We start from the raw sequence: 14956 nt of genomic DNA, 5'->3' as shown, positions 1-14956 counted from the left end.
TTTCGAACTGCAGGCACTGCAATGCAATCTCAATGAGTTCCGGGAGGGCTAGCCCTAATGTGCTTTCGTCATCATGCGTAACTTTAACTTGTGCAATGACTGGTGGGATCAGTGACATCCAATAATATTTAAAAACTATTTTGAATTTTAACAACAAGAAAAATTTTAAAAACTACTTTAATATCTTTATAACATGTGAAAAAAGAGAGAGAGAGAGAGAGACGGGGACAGCTATGCCTTTGTCAGCTTAACTTGATCGACACGACGGCAAACGTTACCTCGGCGCAGATTAATTCTATTGTGTCAGTAAATACCATTAATTCGTCATAGCAATTAGGTCATTAGGACAACCAAGACGAAATGTAAACATCAAACAAGTATCTACAGGAAGTTGTATAAACTAGGATTTTCGAGGACGTGGTATGAGCGTAGAAAAAGGCTAGTAGGTTGCGAAGTAGCTGTTCCATCGCGAGAGCGTGATGGACATCGCATGGATGACTACAGGTGTCATTGAAATGCATCATCTCTCGGAGAAGGTGAAAAAAACACGAAAGAGCAAAGATTTATTTGGATAGTAGGGAGCCGTGTAATATAAGTGAGTTGTGTAAACAGTGATTTATGTGACTTTTTTTAAATATAATAATCATGGGAATTATTTCTTATTAAAATGAAATAAGCCGCCACTGCTTTGGGCATATATATAATTCTCATAAAACTCTGGAGTTAGATAAATATGGCAAGGTGGTACTCAGATGCCTTGTGTGTCAGTGTAACAGTCTTTAATCATTACCCAGCACACTTCAAGCCAAGTTATGAGCACAGTATGTTAGTAAATGTGTAATGCTGTTAAATAGTGCTTTGTTCATTCCTGCTCGACTCACTCCAGAGGTTTTTCTAAATTAGATATTTTGTTGACAGCGTTATGACATTTTCTGTTTTAAATGGTGAAATTTTATTGTATGTGTGTGAAGAGCACTTCACATACAGTCTGTTGTGTTGGTGGCAGCAGGTGGTATTTTTCCTTTTTTTTTTTTTAAATAAGAAGGACAGTAAATGTCATGCCACACAACCATCTGGAATGACCAGCCACAAGAGAGTGGTCCAACCAGTCCTTGAGCTATGGGGACAGTAGTCCCAATCCAACCCCCTCCCTAGAGATCTTAAATGAAACCAGAGATCCAAAACAACCGAAAGGAACCTTTATTCCTCCAGATACCAACCTGTAACCCAGCACCTCTAGAGAGACCAGAGAGAGTAGAAGGAGGAGGACTGGAAAAGAAAGGTCATATGAGAGTGAGGGAACAACAGAGAAAGGAATGGATAATTTAAGCAAACAGAGGCAAAGGTTGAACTAGACATAGTAAGGAGTACTGGTTGAACCTCAGAATTTCACAAGAATGCCGCTGAGATTTTCAAGCTGTGCTGAAATCTGGACTCTGAAAAAAAAACCTTGGAAACAAATCTTCCACCTGTTCCTCTTTGTGACGTGTTTTCCTTCCTTACAACGAGAGCTAATGTGCCTGGAGGAAGTTGATTATCCTATTTAGTGTAGTATCCTTGTTGCAAGAGGGCTCTCTAGTGAGACTGTAATATTATGCGAATATGGCCCTTAGGACTGTAATTGTTACCAGCTCACTTATAAGCCTGTTGTGTTGACAGTTGTTCTACCAGGGTCTGGTTGAGGCATATATTGAGCCTTAGTTCTTCTTTGGCTCCTGTGTCATTTCATGGTCCCCTGCGCTGAGAGCTTCAGTGACTGGTGCAATCCATGACAGATTACAGGAGTAATCCCTCTCTAACTCTCTCCACTGAGTGCTTCTTCACAATTGGCCACAGTCCAATGCTTCTTGGGCTACTTGGAATAGAGTTAACATCTGGAATGTTCAGGATGTGTAACACAGGTGTGTAAAGGTCATCATATGATCACTGTGTCAACTGTATTTTGCAAAATTTACCCTGTGGAGGTGACATCAAGGAATAAAGTCAGGGTATCTTTGGGTATACAGCAGAATGCTCTGTCGATCCGGTTATTAAATTCGGGTCCTGCTATGGACTGTCGCTCTCTGAATCCCACATCTATAGGAAATGCAAGAGTTGGAATGACAGCACACTTGTTGTGAGGAGTCCAGGAATGTCACTCTAGGTGAAGAGTCAGGAAGCTCTGTTAAAGTGTCTCTAATCTCAAACCCCCAGTGTGGAGAGTGTGCAAGCAAGTGCTGTGTGGGATAAAGTCTCGACTGAAGCAAAGAGATAATTAGGCAGATTGTGAGAGTGTCATTCAGAGAAGGTCCAGCTGGAAGAATAAGGCGGGGGTGGGGATGTGTGTTGGAGAAAGGGGTTATGTTGGGGTATAGAGGGACAGCTGGTGGTTGTGATGGTAATCCAGTGAAGTCAGAGCCGTACAAAGGGGGAGCGGAGGGCCAGGTGCTGCCATTGAACAACATGCCACCCCATGCCGAGACAGACGGGCCTATGGAGGAGCGGAGCCGGCGGCCCACGGGCCTCCTAACACATGCTCACACACACGCAGCGAACTGATGCGGAGGTTCTCCATTGTCTATGCAGGCTCTGCAAGCCCAGGCCAGTGTCACTCTCTGACAACAAACAGTGAAGATGAAAGTGTGTGAGCCAAAGGGTAACGATGAGAATGAAATTCGACATTTATGTTTGCACTTTCCCACCCATTTGCTCAGAAAGGAAGTGGATACACTGGGGCTCTGTCCGTTATTGATGGTGTCGCCTTGACCCCAGTAGGAGTGTTGTGTTTTAGTGACCCATGGAAGCTCTCTGGTTCTTAAGAAATGATGTATGAGGACAGTTAGACATGAAGCCGGCTCCGCAATCACTGCTTTCTGTGACCTAAAAACTGTAGCTTATTTCATAATTTAGCCCAGAGAGTTGATATCAAAGGCCGCTGTCCATTTACTTAAAGAATAGTGTATACCTATAGCTAGTTGTTTATATTTTAAAGGGTTGGAGCACTGTTTGTTTACACTGAGTTTAGCACTTAAGAGATAATGTTCCTTTCCCTTAATATATAGTGGATTAGTTTGGAATGCTTTCTAAGATTCCTCCTCTGCCACCATTGCATTCATTGCGGTTGTTTCCTCCAGTCTGTTCAGGAATGTTTTGAGCAAAACTATCAAAATGATTGATATGGTAATGTCTGCTTGCTGGGTGGATTGAGACATTCACCTGAAAGTAAGCAGATTGAGAAGAGAACCCTACTGAGTTGATAGTGTTGGAGAGCAGTTAGGCTGTAATGTATGCCTGTATGGTTTGATGTCTCAAGCAGGGAGTCCTGGTTCCCAGGCCCTGTCACAGGAAGTGCTGACTCCTGACCCATCTACTCTACTCACATCCTGTCTATCAAGACTGCAGAGAAGAGCTTACGATGTGTCCTTGCCCTCTCTCATTTTTGAAACTTTTTTTGAGCCATATCAGATATCCCACCACCACATCACAAATCTGTTCTGTATGAGTGCAGTTGGTCGATAGAGTGGTAATCTACTTTAAACACCCTTAAACTATTTGATTCCAATATGTGCTAATCCCTTTTATTGAATTTAGTCCAGTATGATCATACACTCACACACATTGTAGTGCGGGAGTAGGCCCAGCTGTGATAATGTAAGGAGGAAAGTTGCTGTTTGTTTGGGTGTTTATTGATAACGGGAAAGATAAGCAAAAGAACCAGAGTAGTTTATGGGTGGCGGAGCAGAAGATAAGAAGCATTCTTTGGCCTCTACCTGAGTGTACTCTTTCACTCTTATCAGGCCCTCTAGAGCTCTGTGTTTTCTGATCACAGTCACATTAAAGCTTTCCGAAGTGTTTTTAGATATGATGTAGCAATGAACTGGGAGTTCTCAGAGTGCATCCCACCTATCTGCATGATTTGTGATTTATGAGATAGATTAGAGGGGTTGGCAGCATTTTACAGGATGTTCTTCATGCTTCAAAATGAGGGTATGTCAAATTCCCAGTGAGATTGCGTAATTCGTATTGCAGGACACTTCAAGTTATAGCTAGAGTTAGAGTTATGTGGAGTTAGTTTCTTCCATCTCTAGTTTTCTGAGATTCTTGAGGCATATTAGCGGAGACTTGGCCTAAGTCGTGGCCTAATGGTTAGAGGGTTGGACTCCCATTTCGGATGGGTTAAATGCAGAGCACAAATTCTGAGTATGGGTCACCATACTTGGCTGAATGTCACTTCACTTTTCACTCACTTTTGACTTCAGCTCTCCAGAATCGACTACTTCTCTTGGAGTTCCAAGAGATCTGGATCAGTTTAGGTGCTGGGGTGTGGTTTTGTGGTGAAGTACAGTGAAGAATGCTTTAGAAGACCTCGAGTCTGGGGTGCCTGAAATGTGGTTATGGTTGGCTTGTTAGCAATACCAGAAATTCTGGAGGTTTTTTTATGAGCATTGAGGAAAGTTACATTCTTCACGCTACTTTGTTTCAAAAACATAAAATCTGATCTGATAAAAAATGCTTTGCTTTTAAGTAAGTGTTTTTGTTGAGTTTTAGTTTGATTAGATCTATGTTTAAGGCTTTAGCCAGGAGTCTTGAAGGACCACATTCATGTTTAGTCTGCTTCCAGTCCATTTTTTATAATGATTTTACAGATAGATAATTATGTGGATAATGCAACACAGCGGGGCAGTGGGTTGGCAAAGGAAGACAAACATGGATATTTCATGGATATCTATCCATCTACATATTTCCATGAGTTGAAAGGTGCTTCTTGTTGAAAAGTTTAGTTTATCTGTTATATTAGATGTTAGATTACATTGGCTAAAAACCAAAACTGCTTTCACATGCAATATGTATAAATTTAATTCCAATTTTAAAAGTTTCCTTTACTTTCAGCGATAATTTTAGCGATAACTTACTTTCAGCAAGAACGTTTATGTGAAACTCTGGAAGGTTCAGTTCCTGTGAAAGTTCTGTCCTCACAAACCCCCTCCCTCTCAGCTCTCTCCTCAGCCATGGGTTACTGTTGCCAGGCTACAGCAGAGGCCTGTTGGTTCGTTTGAGCACAGGCCTGAAAGCCCGGCTGTTTGGGCCACTGCTCCCCCGTCCTTAAACAATAGGGTTCTGACTACTTTAGCTCTTTTATTTGGCCCACAAAGTGCTCCCCTACCCCCACATTGGTTCCTCTTTGAGAAGATGGGGAGCTGGGAGGGGGCAGTTGGGGGAGGGGGAACAGGCTCTAGTTGGCAGTTTGGTGTCAGTATGGGCTCTTCACAAAGGAATGGAGCGGCTATATGCCAGACACTGCCATAGACTTTTTTTTTCTTAGGGGACTTTCGGCATTTTGATACCCGGAAAGTTGCTTTAAACCTCAGATTTTCATTGTTTTCAAAGCAAACAAAACAGGGTTTAGTTTCAGTGACATTAATAGCAGGTGACCTACACTCAATTTACTTCCTACTAAGCAAAGAGTTGACTTTGTGAAATACATGGTTATTGTCTTTCACCTCAGTGTGGGAAGGATGGCTTCAAGTACCCAGGACATTTGAATCCTGTTGGGAACTCTCTCGTGCTTGGTGCCTCCTGGACCATGACTGACCAGATAAAGCTCTTTCAGGGAGAAGTGGTGTGTTTTTGCTTCCCGTCCACAGGTGTTGTGACCTTAGATGATTGTATGGTATTGTTGTAAAGAGAATAGTGTCAGATGACATTGCCACAATGACCCTGAGATCAGAAAAAACAGAATTGGGTTTCAAAAGCAAGCAGAGATGCCGAGCTTCACATACATGTATCATTCCGTCAGCATCCAAAAAGCCCCTGTGTGCATGCATATATAAGTTACAAAAGTCCTTGAGAGTCCAAAAGGCTGTCAGGTCCCATGAACTTCTTTTGATATGGTATGTAGATACACCTATACAATATTTTTGAATGAGGCCCTATCCTTTGTTTTTCCAATCTGACATATCTTGTGGTTTCTCAGCATCCTTGGAGAGGAAAGTGTTTGTAAGTCACTCAGTGTGTTTGAGTGTGCATGTGAGGTATTTGTGGAGGTGTTTTACTGCATCAATGCCCTGAGCTGTTTGTTTTTCTCTGTTAAGAATCATTTCTTAATTGTCACCCTTGTCCGTCTGCTTCATTAACCTACGATCAACAGTATCAGGGAAAGCGTGCTGTGACTGTGTGGCTATACTTGTGCATGTGATCTAACAGCCTGCATTCATGTGTGTGTGTTTGTGCACATCTGTTTGGAGATTTGCTGACAGAATAGTGCCATTGTTTTGGGTGTAATCCTTTAAAGAAGCAGAGAGAAGGCAGTTATCCAAAATGGTGCAAACAGATGTGAACAGTTGTTTAGTGCTATTTGCAGCTGGCATGAACCATCATTGGTGTTGTGACATTGGGGGATTACTGTTTTTGACCTCTTCCTACCTCAGCCTTGTCTACTCTGATATTACTTAGGGGCCAGGGGTCAAGTCTTGGTATATTTGACTCAATAGTCATGCTGAGAAACATCCCACACCTGGATAAAAGCGAAACAGCTCATTTCCATACCATATGACACTCAAATTGTCCAAATTTTTCTTGGTCGAACATCCTCACTCATGGTGGAGTTCCTGCCAGGTTGAAGGTCCTTTACAATGAGTTATTTTTCACTCTGAAAGCTCTGATAAGACTCTTGGCTGTATGTTTTTGGATGACTGATATGCACAGCCAAGGCCCAGACAAAAGAATGTGTGTTTTGGCTGCAGAACACCGTGTGAGGACAAATATCCTAACCTCCCCCTGCTGCTACTTTACCAATATCTACACATTCTCACACACTTAATAAGTATGGAACTTCAGCACTGATATACACACACACACACACACACACACACAAAGAGAGGCAATGAGTTCCAAAACTCTCACACACATGCAAGTTATCATGTTTTGAAGGCAAGAGGCTCCCTTTCTTTGTGTATGGAAATAGTACTTGTCAAAAGTAATTCACCGATCATGATTTTTCATGGCTGATTCCGATACCGATTTTTTTGCAAGTAAACTGGACGATTCCGATACCGATTTCCGATTTCCGACTTTCAGTACAAACATAGATGTTACAGACATCAGCATTTAGCTTTTGTTTTTGAATTGGGTTGAAACTACATAGAACTGGCCTTAAATGAAAAGATTAACTGTAACCATGTGAAATTAAAGGTATTTTCCAGTGAGACTAAATAAAATTATGCTATATAAATAAATTATTCCAAAATGTTAAAATAAACACTTTGCATCTTTGTTTTATACGCACCAATATGATTTTAACATTTTGGAATGAAATTGGATAACAGTTGGATCAATGAAACACTTGTTTTAAGTGTGCTACAGCAGAATATTTTTAAATCAAATTAAGTCGATGCAATTTTAAGGTAAAATAAAAAATAATCATCCTATACAGAACTGTTTACTTATGGCTTTTCAAACGTGTATGTAAGTTGTACTTTACGAAAAAAAAACGAAAAAAAAACAACATTTTAGTTTTGTCACAGTTTAGTCATCAGTTTCGCTTCTCATCCAACACGCGAGAAGTTGATCTGAACATCCTTCACTGTCTCTGCTTGTGCAGGGCGCGGACAGGTACATACGCTCATGCAGCTTCAATGAGCACAGGAAAGGGGCTTTTATTTGTGCGCCAGTACACCAACATAGCTTCCTGCTATCTGTGCCTCAGACATGTAGCTCTGCACTTCCAGCTCTGAACGGCTTCACGTGTCCTGCGCACAGATTTCAAAATACTTCCACACAAATAACATGATAGCGAATGATTACAATGTAGTCTGTGCACACTTCCCGAAAAAATCGGCCGCAAAAAAAACAAACACTGATCGCATATTTTAAGCAAAAACTGTCCGGTTCCGATTTATGGCTGGTCAACCGGTGCATCCCTACTTGTCAATGCATCTAGAAGTCCTCACAGTCCAGTGACTCTTTGAAATCCCACGAGCAGTTCCTCCGTGATTGTGCCCATTGTTATCTGTCCAAAAAGTTTATCTTTTGTTTGACCTCTTACTGGCCACACTTATGTACAAAAGGTATGTTTTTGTTTTGTTTTTATTACAAATCTTGTAACAAAGATATATAAAAATAGCCCAGTTATAAGGTGTACCCAAGAATCTGACCAATTTGGTCTTCATTGCACATTCCTAACAGCTCACACATGCACTCACATGCCATAGACAGGAGAACAACAGGTTGTAAAGTAGGCTGTGTCTAGGCATTTTTCGCCATTTAAAGGCCCATTGCCTGGAATGGATATTTTTTTAAAGGCTTGAGTATCAGACTGCATGCTAGTTGAACCTCTTTTTGTGCCACAACTCCTAGTTTCATTTTTTTTCATGACCCCCGAGATTCCAGACATAGTTAATTTGCCTCTAAATAAACCCAGCCAAGCCATGACAAATAGCCAAGGGGATGAAGGGTAGGGGGTGATTGGTGGGGTGTCAGGCTTGCTCGGTCGTCTGTGAGGTTGCCACAGCAACAGGGATCTGGGATTCAGAAAGAGTGTGAGTGTTTTCAGAGCAGGAGACGAGGGATTACAGGAAATATGACATGACATGACTCTCCGTACCGGACTCTTCCCCCATCCCACCCTCCGAAAGACATTCTCTTCCCTAACAGACGCCCCCGACCCACCCCCCACTACACTGCCTGACATTATCATCACAATCAGACTGCTGACCTCTGACATTTGACCTCCCGGCATGTGAAGGGTTCATAGGGAAAAGCAGTGTGCCGCATTGCTGACTTCAGGAGATGGTATTCATGAAGAATTCTCTTATTTCTGCTCTTTTTCTTACTTGTGTTGGGGGGGAAACCCGAAAAAGAAACTCCACATGGACATGTAGTCGTGACTTATTTTTACAGTTCATGTAGCTGGATGAATTGAAACAGATTAATAACAGACATGATTAATTGTGTTTTTGATATATCATCCTTCGGTTTGATCCATAGGCCTTTTTTGCTTCAAATTCTCAGACCTGGAGAGAAAAAAAAACTTTGGCCAGCAAATAAACTCTTGTGTTATGAAGTCAACATAATTACTATTAAGCAGACATCGCTAATGATATGATTGAAACAAGTTCACTTTTTTCTTTTCTTCACTCTTAAGCACTGAATTTTATCCATAACATAACAGTTTCTGTTAAGAATCCGACATAAATCTCTTAAATCGTGAGACTTGGGACTCTTGACGCAAGCAACATGAGATTTCAAGCTTAAGCTTGGCTCTCTTATATCTGTTTTTGGGTTCCAGTTCCAGAATAGTATAATACTCCCATGTGAAACATTTCTGTAGGTGTGTCCTCCAAACAGCAGAACACTGTGGCGTCATCCTCTATTGTCTTGCTGGGTAGAAAAACTGTTGTCACCACAGTCTGTTGTCATCTCTAGTTTTGATAAAAACGCTTGAATGGACCTTACATTTCCTAAAAGGCTAGCAGGCACTCGTTGTGGTGCAGCAGAGGTCTAAAATGGCACCCCCTATAGGGCAAGCCCTTATTTGAAGCCCTCTCTGCTTCCAATGAGTGAGTGAGTGAACAGTGAGTGAAGTGACATTCAGCCAAGTATGGTGACCCATACTCAGAATTTGTGCTCTGCATTTAACCCATCCGAAATGCACACACACAGAGCAGTGAACACACACACACACACTGTGAGCACACACCCGGAGCAGTGGGCAGCCATTTATGCTGCGGCGCCCGGGGAGCAGTTGGGGGTTCGATGCCTTGCTCAAGGGCACCTCAGTCGTGGTATTGAAGGTGGAGAGAGAACTGTTCATGCACTCCCCCCACCCACAATTCCGTCCGACCCGAGACTAGAACCCACAACCCTTCGATTGGGAGTCCAACCCTCTAACCATTAGGCCACGACTTCCCCAAAAGTGTGGGAGAGGAGACACCAGCCACAAAAGAGGCAAAACAACAAAGCTGCAGATAGCTCAGTGTAAAAAGTGGTCATCCTGTAACAGAAAGAGGAGGAAAAGCCATTGTTGTCGCTGCCCAGGGGTTGTTTTACAGTGAAGAGAGAGAGAGGGCCTGAGGGGGGACACCCGGAGAACAGACCATCCCAGTGCTTGTCATCAGCTTCAAACTGTGTTTTTGATGTGGGAGGTTTTCCTGTGGCGGGGCTCCCTGTGTGGGTGTAGGGTTACCTAACACACACTGGCTTCTCAAGCCTAGCTTACCAAAGGTCCCAGAACCCATGAGAGGGACTGTCTTTATTAAGCAAAATTTTTTTATTTTATTGTACCTGTTCAGTTTCAAGATAACCGTCCTGCACTAAAAAGCACAGAATTAGAGCAGAAAGAACTGCATTCAACTGACACAAAGTGGCTTGACCACCATCTCATACCTATGGGTTGTTGTCTCCTGTCTTTTGAATGATTTCCTTTGTCAGGTTAACACATTGAACATTGTATACTGTTTGCAAGCTCTCATGGGTAAACACAAGTAATTCTGCCATTCACAACTGTGCTTTACTATTGAATGCAGTGGAAAGATTGGGAAATCTGTAATAATCCTGGAATGCAAACTGGCATGGACAGAAGCATGCTTTCTGGATCAGAATTCCAGTAGACTGTGGAAAGCTGGCTCTGCTGTTATAGTCAAGGCAAACATATATGCAACATCTGGTTGATGCATGAAATGGACTATTTTTCTATGTTTGTGCCTGTGTGTGTGTTATCACCTGCTCACTAACCTTTTATTATTATATTATATTGTATTATATTAAGATATTTCATATTTAGCGGTTAGATGTTCTGCGCATGAGTTGGGTGAGATTCTTGACCTGGGCTTTTGATGTCCCACTAAAATGCTTCTATATGTTCATGTTTTAAGTTTGTGCCCCTCGACAGATGCCGGCCTGGTTATATTGGTTTGCTCTGTCAGCATCTGGACCCCTGTCATCGCTCGCCTTGTCTAAATGGAGCAGCTTGCAAGAGCCAGGTGGCCAACGGAATCTCACAGTTCACCTGTGTGTGCCAGCGGGGGTTCAGAGGTAAAGATGAGGGTGTCTTCTTCTTGTCATGATATACAGTTTGTGAAAAATATAGGTCTGTTTGTGAATGACGCTTCTTGTGTTTGCAGGTCAGGATTGTTCCTTGATTGATGCATGTGCCACAAATCCCTGCGCCAATGGTGCCCGTTGCACCAATTGGAATAATCACTACAACTGCTCATGCCCACCTGGGTATCAGGGCAAGAACTGTCGCAATGATATTGATGAATGCCGCAAACCCGGAAAGTGCCTTAACGGTGGCATCTGCACGAACACACATGGCTCATTCCGCTGTGAGTGCCTTGCTGGGTACAGCGGGCGCACATGTGAGGTGCCCACCCAGCCCTGCGCCCCCTCACAGTGTCTCAATGGGGGCACCTGCCATCAGACCGGTGACCACACCTACGAGTGTGCTTGCTTGCCAGGTACAAACAGACAAAAAAACACGCAAACATTCATGTAGACACACCCTTTATCATATTCCCATACTCATTCTCATCCATTGGATTCGGGGTTTCCCAAAGCTTCTGGACTTTCCAGGCAGTGATACCTCATGCTTTGCTATAAATAGCTCAGACTGAGTGAGAGAAGGATACACTGGAGAATGAGTGAGCAAGAGAGTAAAAGCGTGGAAGAGAGAAAGCGAGTGGGCTGCTGTGGCAGGAATTTACTTTATGGCCTTTCTGCTCCCCTCTGGGGAGCAAGCAGGAAATGTCCCTAGCCAAAGAGGAAGTCATTGAAACCGTGAGAGATTATGAAACAAGCAAACATGGCAGGGAGTAGGGCCCTCTGGAGCAGAGCTCTGTCAGGTCCTGACTTTGCCGCTGTGGGAACCGCCGTGAGAATATGTAAACACTCAACACCCACTGAACCTTTTTACTGCTCACTTTACTGTGTACATCAATTCATCAATTGCTCTGGGGCAGGATTGAGTGGAAGTTCTTAGGTGTGCCGGGGAAGTGAGGAATAGATCAGATACTACAGTTACCTCCCTGTTTCCGGTGTCATATCATTTCATTTCTCCACCTAGGCTTCAGGGGACACAACTGCGAGGAGAACGTTGATGACTGCCCTGGACACAAGTGCATGAATGCTGGGATCTGTGTAGATGGTGTCAACACGTACAATTGTCAGTGTCCACCTGAATGGACAGGTAAATACACACCTTTTCTTTTTTACGTTTACTTTTAATTTTCTAATTAAAATAATTTGACATTGGTCTTTCTTTCCATAGGCCAGTATTGTGCTGAGGATGTAAACGAGTGTCTCATGCAGCCCAATGCTTGTCACAATGGTGGCACATGCTTTAACACTATTGGAGGACACACCTGTGTATGTGTCAACGGCTGGACAGGGGACGACTGCAGTGAGAACATCGACGACTGTGCTACAGCTGTCTGCTTCAATGGGGCCACGTGTCATGACCGCGTGGCCTCCTTTTTCTGCGAGTGCCCAGTGGGCAAAACTGGTATGACTGTTTTTGACATCACTCCTTATTTTTATGTTTTGTCCATTGTCCTCAGAGTCACATTCTGCTGTCCCTACAGGTCTGCTCTGTCATCTGGATGATGCTTGTGTCAGTAATCCCTGCAATGAGGGGGCAGTGTGTGACACTAACCCTCTGAACGGCCGGGCTATCTGCACCTGCCCTGCTGGCTTTGTTGGTGGAGCCTGCAACCAAGACATGGATGAATGTTCTATTGGTAAATTTACTTCATTGTGAATGCCTCCCTCTCTAATTGATTCTTTCGGTCTCTTCCTATTTTTGTCTTTGTCAATAGAGAGTAAGTATTAACTGACTCCTCTTTTGTGTGCCAGGTGCCAACCCTTGTGAGCATTTTGGGAAGTGTGTAAACACGGAGGGCTCATTTCAGTGCCAATGTGGACGGGGTTACACTGGCCCTCGCTGTGAGATTGATATCAATGAGTGTCTTTCCATGCCCTGCCAGAACGATGCCACCTGCCTTGACCGCATCGGCGAGTTCACATGCATCTGTATGCCTGGTATGTCAGTGAACTTGACCTTGACTTACTCAGAAACATTCAATCTGTTGCTAATCGATGTGGACTCCCAGACTGTATGACTGTGTAGACCTACTTAAGAAAACATGCAAAGGACAGAGAAGGTTTCGTTATGCAATAACGTTTCACATAGTGGTCATTTGTGAAGGAGTAATCAATTGAAATAGAAAAACTTAGTCCACATGGGTGAGTGACAGAAACCACAGACCAATATTGGCTTTGTATCTTCAGCACACGTTCGGTAAAAACGTATACCTTGCACGACATGCATCTTTGGGTTTTTTGGGGAACTATACAAATCGGCGCTGGGAGCGGGGTGTATTGGGCAATCTGGGAGAGAGGGGGAGGAGTGTGCAGTGAATTATAATGAGATCTTGAGTGGTGGGAATGGAGTGGAACAATGGGGCCCCTCTGTGCTCCGTTCCTCGCCCTTCACACATAGAGGGAGAGCAAACTTTTTCCCAGCACTTTCATCCCCTTCCCCCACTTCTGCTCATACGCCTTTCAATTCCACAGACACCTCTTCTTCCCCACCCTCCTTATCACCGCCGACTTGGCCCTGGCTCACGTGGAGGGGCCAATTCTTTCTGATTCCATGCCGCCGTCAGTGCTCTGGCCCCGGCCCACACTCTGTTTCACCTGAATGGGGTGACACACAAGAGCAGCACTCTGCTGATTATAGAACATGTGTGTTCTCAATGGAGAGATGACCACAGGGCATCCTGCGGACAGTAGGGTGTGATGCTTCTAGTAAAAGCAGGGCCCCCAGTTTGCATAGATAGAGCAATTCTCCATTTCCTCTGAAACATGAACTTGCTGTAGGGTGCAGTGTAGCAGAACATCTCAATGTGCGTCTGTGGGCCCCTGTGTTGTGAGAAGCTGCAGTCTGAGATCTGTCTTCAATGCATCAAGGGTTAGAACTGTGTTTCACTCTGCCTGTCTCTCTACCAGGCTATCAGGGGAAGTACTGTGAGGTGGATGTTGACGAATGTGAGAGCAACCCCTGCGTAAATGATGGCATCTGCCGAGACATGGTCAATGGCTTCACGTGCACCTGTCAGCCGGGTAAGAAACATTTTCCCAGAATCAACAGTATGTGTCAAAAGAATCCAAAAAGTTCACTTGTGTGGTCGCTTAACATACAATCTTGATTCATGTAATATCAGGCTAAACCCAACTTTTCCCCCTAGTCTTTTTTCATAATTACTCATTAGAGTGAGGTCTTGAGCGCTATGCAACTGCGTGCCCAAACAAAGACACCATTGTGGCACCTCTACACAAGCACCCCTCCTCTTTCCAACTTGTCCATAGAGAAGGGACGGCAGTCTCACCCGTCTCCCTCTGCATAGAGGTGGTGGGGGGGAACAGCAGCCCTGCTAATGAGATTCTTTTCCATGTCCGCAATTTACATCTGGGGCAGACAACCCCGCATCCCCCATTTAGCTATTGAGCCAGTAGCGTTTGTGCAAGGAAAGAGGGAGGGCCACTGGCCTCCAAGAAAACAATTCTAGCATCTCCCCCTCTAACCTTCTGCCCTGGGCATCAACATAGATCCCATCATAACACTGTTAATCAACACAACAGCCTCTAAAGATGCAGAAATGAACATTTCTGTGGGGCCCCAGCCTTTTTTATGTACTTACTAGCACGTTTTCCCAGACAAGGGATATCAGTCAGTGTTTAAGGCCCACTGCCCCCTCAGTGCCTACACGACTGCTCATTTTCCAGATAATGTAATTTTAATCACTGCAAAAATGTGAAGAAACTTGATTAATGTCTGCCAATGTACATATAATAGGTCAGTACATATTTAGACATAGGCCTAGCTCTAAAAAATTATCCACACGCACAGAGATCCTATCTAGAATAGTACTAAAAAAAAAACTAGTACAGGCGAGATTGTGATTGTTGGATGGATTCAGAG

General features: G+C 43.6%; 1 protein-coding gene across 1 annotated transcript in view; it reads left to right on the top strand.

Annotated features, from left to right (window-relative positions):
- Positions 1 to 14956, top strand: part of notch3 (notch receptor 3) — a 31206-nt gene that overhangs the window by 3210 nt on the left and 13040 nt on the right. Inside the window, exons 3-9 of the mRNA XM_052550214.1 lie at positions 10868 to 11010; positions 11100 to 11435; positions 12041 to 12163; positions 12245 to 12478; positions 12558 to 12713; positions 12829 to 13014; positions 13984 to 14097. Coding sequence (XP_052406174.1) covers positions 10868 to 11010; positions 11100 to 11435; positions 12041 to 12163; positions 12245 to 12478; positions 12558 to 12713; positions 12829 to 13014; positions 13984 to 14097 — 1292 coding nt within the window. The remainder of the gene's footprint in view (positions 1 to 10867; positions 11011 to 11099; positions 11436 to 12040; positions 12164 to 12244; positions 12479 to 12557; positions 12714 to 12828; positions 13015 to 13983; positions 14098 to 14956) is intronic.

This window comes from Carassius gibelio, chromosome B3 (genome assembly GCF_023724105.1).
Source record: "Carassius gibelio isolate Cgi1373 ecotype wild population from Czech Republic chromosome B3, carGib1.2-hapl.c, whole genome shotgun sequence".
Lineage (NCBI taxonomy): Eukaryota > Metazoa > Chordata > Actinopteri > Cypriniformes > Cyprinidae > Carassius > Carassius gibelio.
Note: the sequence above shows the minus strand (reverse complement) of the source record. Positions and strands in the feature narration are given on the sequence as shown.